Genomic DNA, 10,266 nt, shown 5'->3' with positions numbered 1-10,266 from the left:
AATTGTCGCGACGGAGGCAGAGCAAGCTGGGGCTCACAAGGATATACCGTTTCCACCTTTATTTTATTATTATTATTATTATTTATGTGTATCTTATTCACTGATGTTTGTAGTGGCTACTCTGTGTCAGCGGATAACACCAGTGTCCTGTGAACTGATGTGAAGATAAAGATAAAGATATAGAGAATTGCATTGGTTATATTTAGGACCCTCTGGTCTATTCCTTCCCTGATTTCACTTTATTGTCATATTTTATTTACTTTTCATTTCATGGAAGCTCTCTCGCAAAGAGCAATCATGATTACAAAGCATAAACCAAAAACAAACACAGATGGCCCAAACAACGCGTGATATACCTACCATAGATATATGATTTGAATCTGATGCGCATGAGAAAATCTATTTCTATTTCTATATTTCGACAAATGCTCATCTGACAGACCCAGGCGTACACCCACCACAACCGTTCTCGCTCACACACACCCATACAAGCTTAAACCCTCGTTTACACGCACACAAACACACATGCAGCACACACGCAGATATATACGCATGCACACCCACACACACACACACGCACACACACACACACGCACACGCGCGCACGCGCACCCATGAACACACGCAGACACATGAAGGCTCATCCACACACGCTCATATATACACACACACACACAATATGCACACGTACGCATAATACACACACATATATATATATATATACGATATGAGAAATAATTACAAAGGTCGCAACAATTTTGCAAATATTTTAATTTGATTTGACTACCATACATGTATGTTTAAAGCATGAAGCGTTTTCATTTTTCAAGAAATATGGAGCTATAATTGATAATTGTTCTGTTTAAAGAATGGGTAAAGGCCGCCTCATCTCCATAGGTGTTGCCCTTTCGAACAATAAACAATTCCAGTGAAAAATATCCCACCACAAAGTCAAGAATAACTATTACTGCATTTGCTGTCGCCAATTTGAAAACGGGAAAGAAAAATAGATTCTAACAATCACATTCTCTGTTACAGACAACTAGGGTTTTCGCCTCATTCATAAAGATACTATTTACGGTATGTTTACTTCGAAATGGTTGCCAGATGTACAAAGGTGGGACACAACAAGTGTATTGAAATATGATTCAGAAACTGTACACGTAAAGCTATCGTGTTGTTTCACTGAGACCCTAATCTCTCTGTGTCCGTATCATATTATGATAATTCATGTGAGAGGAAATTCTTATCACACATCCTGCTTATGTTACGTCAAAGTCCAGAAATATACACAACACAAATTATAGTACAGGTTTCCTCCGTCATAAAATGATGAATCTGAACATCTTTATATACATACACAAACACGCACACGAGTGTGTATGTCTGTGTGCCTTTATATATGTATATACATGTATGTATATGTGTGTGTATATGTATATATACTTGTATATACTTGTTGAGTATATACAAGTATATATCTGATTCATATCCTTCACTTCCGAACCTGTGAACATCAGCAGAAATTTGCATGTCATTTCGTATTTGACACTTGTCTATTGTTAAACAACATTAGCAGACATACATATAGTTTTCATGTATCTTCATCCTCCCTTACAGTCAATCTGGCACCGGGCATGAGCTTGTCAGTATCATCATGTTTAACGCCATCTACTACCATACTAACAATCATTAGCTGTTATATATCGTTCACTGTTTCATATTCTTCGCTTCCGAAATGGTGAACATCAGCAGAAACGTAAATGTCATTCACTGTTTCATATTCTTCACTTCCGAAATGGTGAACATCAGCAGAAACGTTAATGTCATTCACTGTTTCGTATTCGTCTTCACTTACGACCTGACCCGCTTCAAACTCGCCCTTAACATGCACTGTCCCAGTTTCTTCTCTTCGAGCTTGGTGAAAATATCCGGGCATTTCTTGCTCACTTTCCGTCGTGGCTTCGTTAGTCTTGTGGCAACAGGTCCTGAGGGCCTGGCGCAGCAGCTGCATCTTTCCACAAGGGTGCTTTCGTTTGTACAGCAGGAGGCCCAATATTGGCAGCAGGATGAAGCACAGCGGCCACAATGTTACTGTGAAAGTAAACACATCTAAGAGCATATCTTTATCATGTTCGTGTTCGATGCATTGAAGATAGAAGTTATTGTTTTAGTCAAATCATGTTGAAGAATTTACGCTGTCCGTGTAGTTGGTACTAAATGATGATAGCATTAAGTGATTATAACTTTTGAAGACATGGAATATACCTTGACGTGAATAGTAGACTCAAGTATTTCTATGAAACCATATTAGATTACTCCTTGCGCCAAGAAACACCTAAGCCGCAGATGTATAGATCCAGATATTTTATGACCACTTAAGGAGGCGACCACCTCCCTAAGTAGTCACACGCTTCAGTCATCAAACGAGCTTTAGTCTCATAGCAAAGCATTTGATAACAAAGGAATCACAAACTATCCCTGATCGTCGCTTACCTAATCGCTAATGTTCTTAAAGGCTGTGAGATGTGAGGGCAATTTCTGCTTTTATAGTTGTATCAAATACTAACACACACACATACCACACATAGATATACAGACATAAGTGTATACACACACACGCACACACACGCATGCACACGCACACACACACACAGATACACACACACACACACACACAGATACACACACACACACACTCATTTATATAATCATACATGCATACATACACATAAATATGTATTTATGTGAATATGTTTATACACACACACACACACATATATATATATTATGACGTATATTTATATACATATACATATATATATACATATATATATATATATATTATCTGCGTATATATAGACACACACATTTATACAGATACATAATGCACTTATATTTATATGTATACATACATACATACATACATGCGTATATATATATATATATATATTGGTGTGTGTGCATATGTTTTATGCGCGTGTGCGTGCATAACATGTGTGTATATACATACATACCGATCTGTGTATGTATTATACATAATATATATACATATATATATATATATATATATTTGCACACACACACATATATATACGCATACAAATGTATGTATGTGTATATACTTATACATAAATAGTGACACATAAATTCATACACACATAGGTTTATAAACACGCACACATTTATACCGACAAATATATATGTCAAGAAAATCGCGGATTAAGCGCACTATGTGAATGTAGAATAAATATAGAACTTCCCCAAAACATTTAAAGCAGAAGTACTGTATATAAGAATAAATGTATTTCGGCAGCAGACCTGTCTCGCTTTGTTCCGTGGCCCCAGGGGATTGCGTCATGCTTTGTTCAGTGGTTTCAACGACGCCTTGTTCAGTGCTCTGAGTGGTTTCAACGACGCCTTGTTCAGTGCTCTGGATGGATTGAACGACGCCTTGTTCAGTGCTCTGATAAGCGTCTCGTCCGTTTTGCCAGATGTCTTCTCCGTCTGTGAATGCCGATATGATTAAGCAACTGAATCCAATTAAATGCTTCGGATCTAACAGCTTGAGTTATAATTTTATATAGAATATAAGCCAAATTACTGAACAGAGCTGAATAACAATAGACGAAAATGACTAATGTAGCTTATCTAAAAAGTGAGACACAGATATCATGCATGGAAAAACTGCCAAACTCTGAACAGGTGATGGTAAAATAAATAAATAAATAAATAACCTACAGCACGTGATGCAGAGAGCAGGGTTGGGAGGGACTCCTCGAAAGTACAAGGAGAAGATCTCGTCTGTCTTCGGAATGTCCAGCTTCCGCCATGTTCCGTGTGTCTTTGCGCGCACACTTGAGCGGTTGATTTTTAGATGGAGTTTACTTGAAGAGTCTCGTAAATCAATTTGCGTGCTGTTAATTGTTTCATTTCCTTTCCGAGTAATGAGGTGGAAGGCATCGGCTGTTCTGTTGAGTGACAGACTGAATACATTATTTTTGTTTTTGTTGCGAAAGTCCATTGTGAGGATACTTGGAGTGTCACTGAAGATCAGACGTGGCTTTGAACAGTTGAAATATCTACCTCCTTGTGACAGCTCCCCTTTTTCATAGCAATCTAGAAAAGAGTAATATAGAAGTAGTATCGTATTTGCTTTAGATTTCACTGAAACTGATCCCGTACAACACTTTTTCTGATAAATGTAGCATCCCGTATCTATAACAATCTAGAGAAAAAAAAAAAATGATAGAAGAAATTTAGTATGGCTTCAAGTCCTAATTGCTTTAGAATTTATTGACTTTGATTCTCTGTTAAATGAATATCCTATTACTCTCTGTAGGAAGGACGCGTGAAAAGGCCAGCTGCAGGAGCGCCGCCACGACCAGCCTCCGCCAGCCGGCCATCGCAGCAGCCGCGGTGCCTCGCCTTCGCGCCTTGGGAAGCTTGTAGCTTCTTGGACAAGGAACTGTTCTGCTGGAAATAGCTGGGTTCCACTGACTCAGAGCACGCACATAGGGATGAACAAGCAAACGGCAAGACGCCCAATGCGGGGGCCTCTGACACACGCTGCGTCTCCGTGACTAACGGAAACCAGGATCATTCGGTCTTTTGAGACGAATGTTAGTTACGTCACAGTTCCTGATAAAATTGAATTCAGATGTCACTCTGTGTGGCATTCATGGACCTGTTCTTTGACATGAACTACTAAGGTAATGGGATAATGTTCATAATAATGACAAAGTGTATCTTCTTGCACATCTCACTTCCTTCACTCGAAGTCCTTAGTCTGAAGATCGTAGGAAAAGAAGAGAGTTGTACGTATGACAAATCTGGTAACTCTTCTTCTCAGTATTAGCGGCGGGGAATCAGGAAGTTATTTCTAATCATCCTTTGTAAAATGGATACAGAAATGTAAGCTTTCGTCTTATGTCAGTTTTTTTTTTATAGATTCTTTTCCCTAATACATACATGTTTTAAAAGGTTGCAGAAGTCTGTGAACTCATAACCAACCACGATGAATAGTCATCATAAGAAAACCTGCTTTACTTGAAAGAAATAATGGCTACACAAACATGTATTTACTTATATGTTGTTTATATAAATCATATATTGTATTTATATACTGTATATGGGTTTACTTTATATATATATATATATATATATATATATATATATATGCAGACATATGTATATACATATAAATATATATGTATATATAAATATATATGTATATATACAAGAATATATGGATATATATAAATATATATGGATGTATATAGATATATATGTATATATCAATATGTATATACAAATATATATTTAATATTTGTATATATATGGAAATATATATATAATATATATAACACACACACGCACACACACATATATATATGAATAGAGGGAGAGGAACAGACTTCTATATAGATAGAGGTATACATGCATACTTACAAACACACCACACATACACACACACACACACACACACACATATATATATGTATATATATATTTGTGTGCTAGTGTATAACTAGGGATGTAGGACGAATCATACACACGAGAGAGAGTGCTTTGAGAGAGATTGACATATAAAGATTGAGAGAGTGAGTGTGAAAGAGATTGCGCGTGAGGGAGTGGGAGAGAATGACAGTGAAAGAAGGAGCAAAAGACAGAGAGAAATAAAGATAAACAAAATATAAAGAGATAAATATAGACACAATGACAGAGAATGAGAATGAAAAAGCTTGCTGACTAATCGAGTGCTTTGAAAAGGCCCCATAAACAAAGTCTACAACTGGCCAAGGAACTGATGAGCTTTGCAGGAGAATATAATTGTTACCCATGTGAGTTGACTACACTGTTTTCTTTGTCAACTTTGTATTTATTGTTTTAATGGACTTGGTTATCAGTTATACAAAATGCGCATTGTATTTATTTAACATATAGCAGATTTTAGACCAACCATTCATAAATTACGCATTTCCTAATTTGTATTTTCGCAAGATATATTTATAAAATGAATATTCATTTCCATCTTCCATAATATGATTTGTATGAAATCTAGAATTTCAGAGGGATGTAACATTCAGAATTTGATATCTGACGGTGTAGACCGGTGTAGTCAGTCCCATTTGCGAAACCTCTAGATAAAAAATGACGAAAGCAGCAAATTTCATGAAAAGAGGAGAAAATGTAGTTCTTTAGTTTAATATACACATATATATATATGTATGTATGTATGTATGAATGTTTGTACATATGTAAAGATAAGCATTAGGTGTCAGCTGATTAGAATAAAGAAAAAATAAAGAAGTAAGGAATCAGAGTACTCCGGAGTCCGCTGTGAGGTGCCAGCTTTTTATTTACTGAGATTAAACACGCTTTAGGTTTAGGATAATGAAGCTTATTCTCCAATCTTAGAAAACATGAACTCTGACATGACAACACGAATCGTAGTTGAAATGGATTTACCTGTACGATATGTCTCAATAAGGTAGGTAACTATCATAATCCTATTTTTCTCCTTCCATTGTGTATGGACGGGCATATATATGTATATATATGTGTGTGTGTGTTTATGCATATACATACATATTTATAATGAATATATACAAATATAAAAATATATGTATAAATACATATACATACACGAACATATATTTATATATATGTAAATGGTTACACTTGATGATAAGTTGGAAGTTAGTGCAGCAAAAATGCCAAGCATTTTTTTTTTTTTTGTCAGTTTCTCTTTCTATGTGTGTTCCCTGTTTCATATTCTTCACTTGTGAACATGTGAACGTCAGCAGAATTGTATATGTGATTCAGCATTTCGTATTTTATACTTGCCTGTTGTTAGCAGAAATATAGTTTTAATGTCTCCTAATCCTCCCACTCAATTATTACGTTTAACACCCTCAACTGCCACACTAACAACACACACACACACGTATTATATTTCGTAATCTTCGTCTTCACATCGTTGAACAGCATCAGCCGAAATGTACATATCATTTTCGTTTCAACTTCCTCCCTTTCGACCTGACCCGCTTCAAGTTCGCCCTTTTCATGCGCTGCCCCACTTCCTTCTCTCCGGACATTTCTTGCTCACTTTCCGTCGTGGCTTCGTTGGTCTTGTGGCAACAGGTCCCGAGGGCCTGACACAGCAGGTGCATCTATTCCAAATGACATATTTACAAACACACACACACACATATATGTGTGTGTGTACACACATGTAAGCGCACACACGCCTATAAATACATATGCGCACGCAAATGTATATCTTGCAAGAAAATTTCGATTACGACTTCTACATGAATGTAGTAGTGCTATAAAATAACCTGAAGAGAACATGATGTAAATACCGTAAATTATAGTAAGCACATTTCAGTGCTGTGGGTGGTTTGAACGACGCCTTGTTCAGTGTTGTGTGTGGCTTGAACGACGCCTTGTTCAGTGCTGTGTGTGGTTTGAACGACGCCTTGTTCAGTGCTGTGGGTGGTTTGAACGACGCCTTGTTCAGTGTTGTGTGTGGTTTGAACGACGCCTTGTTCAGTGTTTGTGTGGTTTGAACGACGCCTTGTTCAGCGTTGTGTGTGGTTTGAACGACGTCTTGTCCGGTGTTGTGTGTGGTTTGAACGACGCCTTGTTCAGTGTTCTGAGAAGTGTCTGCCTCAAAGGCTTTGTGCCAGATGTGTTCTCCGTCTGTGAAAACCGATATAATTAAGGAATTAAATGGAATCCGGCTGAATGTTTTTAAAGTTAACAGCATTCAGGATAATTCTGTTTACAGTCCCAGACAAACGGCTGGATGGATAATAAGCAAACATATGGAAAATGCATATGTACCTGATAACCTTTCACTATGTTTACTAATCGAAACTATTAGGTGAGACACATAAACATGGAGCTGTCAGACTCAATGGTAATGGAAAGTAAAGAAAGAAAGAAAGAAGAGATAGAGAAAAAGACCTATAGTACGTGACGCATAAAGCAGGATTGGGAGGGAAACTCCGAAAGTACAAGGAGAAGATCTCGTGTGTCTCCGGAATGTCCAGCTTCCACCATCTTCCGTGAGTGTTTGCGTGCACACTTAAGCAGTTGATATTTAGCTGCGCCTCCATTGGAGAGACAGGTTGTACTGTTGATTGCTATATTTCCTTTGCAAGTAATGCGGTTTAAGATACCAGATGATTAGTCTTATTGTTTTTGTTACGAAAGCCCATTGTGAAGTTCAGAAAAATAATAGAAATATGCTATTTTATCGGATCGTATTTTCATTCCGAATTCACGTAATTTGGTCTTATACAGAACATTCTCGAATGAATAAATATGTTACTGCTGTCTACAGTCAGGATGCGTGAAAAGGCGAGCTGCAGGAGCGCCGCCACAGCCAGCCTCCGCCAGCCGGCCATCGCAGCAGCCGCGCTGCCTCGCTTCCGCGCCTTAGGAAGCCTCGGACAAGGAACTCTTCTGCTGGAAATAGCCGTGTGGTGCAGATAACACAGATAAGGATAAGGATAAGAGCACGACAGGGCCGATATCCTAACAGTGAATGTCCAGTGTTTTGAGGCGCGAATCGGCCTTTGTCTGGGGATGATCCCCTGAGGTAATGAGGTAATGTTCGTCATGATTAGAGAGCATGGGTCCCATAACCTGAAGGTCGCATGACACTGGCTTGTTTTATATTTGAAAGATCTGGCAACTTGTATGTATCACTGAGCCAGGAAGTTATTTTATCTTAGTATATATAAAAAATATATGCATATCTAAGAAAAATATATACAATAGTAGTTTTTCTTTCAAAACAAATATGCTTCTGTCCCATATTCCTTTTTGTATATTTTTGGCCTATATTCGTAACATAGAAGTTAGCAAAAGCCTTTGAACTAATAAGTAGTAAGACTAATGATGAAAAAGATTTGCAGTGCAATAAAAGAAGCAATGTATCTGCTTTAAGAATGTATATATGTAATATCTGATACAAATATGTAACTATATGTAATCTATATATATGTATGTACAAATAAAGATATAAAATGTATACTCACAAAAATATATACATACTCATATATGTATATATATATATATATATACATATATGTACACACACACACACACACACATGTTAGTGTACAGTATTCACATACACACACATATATGTATATGTCTGTATGTGCGTGTATTTGTATTTGTGTATATATATGTATATCATATATATACATTGTATATTTTGTGTACGTTTTATAATAATAATAACAATATATATAGATTTATGTTTGTGTAAGCATGTATAATTTCTGTTGTCGACTTTCCACTTAGGAACCGTATTTTCAGAATGGAAAGGAGAAGCAAGGCTGTAGTAGCGATCTTTATTCCAATCTTCTCGAACACACAATCTTCGTCTATACTGTTACAATCATAAACTATGGTTCACACGCTAGACAAAACCATGTGTGGTTTACATTACATTAAATGAAGTAAAACTGTACCAACAACATAATGTAAATATACAGAGCAAGCATAGTGATAAGAAACGTACTTCTTCCTACACGCTACAGAATTCAAATACAGTATATGCAGCAAGAAGAAAAGAGACAGAAATACACATCCCACATGCAACATTTTTTTTTTCTTTTTTTTTTAAGAAAACTTTTGACCGTTTTATACTTGTCTTTCTCTCTGAAAATCATTTAAAATATATAGTAGAGCAAATCACATCAATATAATATGTAACACACACACACATATATATAAAGTGAAAGAGAGGAACGGACTTCTAGATAGATAGATGTATACATGCATACTTACACACACACACACACACATATATATATATATATATATATATATATATATATGTGTGTGTGTGTGTGTGTGTGTGTGTGTGTGTGCTATTGTATAACTAGAGATGTAGAGAGAAGAATAACAGGTAGAATTTGGTGTTGTTTATATTCGCCTCGGGGATATAAGGGGTTTGAAGCACAGGGGAGGAAAGCACTCGATCTCTTTTACTTTGTTTCATTCATTTATTTATTTGTACAATTCGATTTCTTATCCTTTTTTATTACAAAGCCTGTGCCTAACACTTCTTTATTCGCAGACTTGGAGCTATAAATTAAAAGACTTTCATGGTTTTATTTACGTCCAATTCGTGAACATATCGATAGGTAAAACTCACCTTCAAGCTTTCAAAGAGACAGTTGTTCTGCTTCCAATAACCAACATGAATAGTTAAGGAAGAAATCCCATGACATTAGCTTG

General features: G+C 36.6%; 1 protein-coding gene across 1 annotated transcript; it reads right to left on the bottom strand.

Moving 5' to 3' along the window:
* Positions 1-613: 613 nt before the first annotated feature.
* On the bottom strand, positions 614-7,175 carry LOC125039994. Its single transcript, XM_047634400.1, has 5 exons — positions 7,047-7,175; positions 4,334-4,583; positions 3,742-4,119; positions 3,322-3,507; positions 614-2,094 (listed from the first exon to the last, which is right to left on the bottom strand). Exons 1-5 carry the CDS (start codon positions 7,173-7,175, stop codon positions 1,700-1,702), a joined length of 1,338 nt encoding a protein of 445 aa, XP_047490356.1. The 3' UTR covers positions 614-1,699.
* Between the last annotated feature and the right edge of the window lie 3,091 nt (positions 7,176-10,266).

Source organism: Penaeus chinensis, chromosome 28, assembly GCF_019202785.1.
Source record: "Penaeus chinensis breed Huanghai No. 1 chromosome 28, ASM1920278v2, whole genome shotgun sequence".
NCBI classification, from domain to species: domain Eukaryota; kingdom Metazoa; phylum Arthropoda; class Malacostraca; order Decapoda; family Penaeidae; genus Penaeus; species Penaeus chinensis.
The sequence above is the reverse complement of the archived record's forward strand: the minus strand, read 5'-3'. Positions and strand labels throughout refer to the sequence as shown.

Bases quoted from the DNA above. Each gene is read 5' to 3' on its own strand.
- LOC125039994 (XM_047634400.1), bottom strand. From the start codon at position 7,175: ATGCACCTGCTGTGTCAGGCCCTCGGGACCTGTTGCCACAAGACCAAC. The intron at 4,584-7,046 runs GTCAGGTCGAAA...GGTTTCCGTTAG, and splicing joins AAAGGGCGAACTTGAAGCGG to TCACGGAGACGCAGCGTGTG. The intron at 4,120-4,333 runs GTAATAGGATAT...ACTCTTTTCTAG, and splicing joins ACGCGTCCTTCCTACAGAGA to ATTGCTATGAAAAAGGGGAG.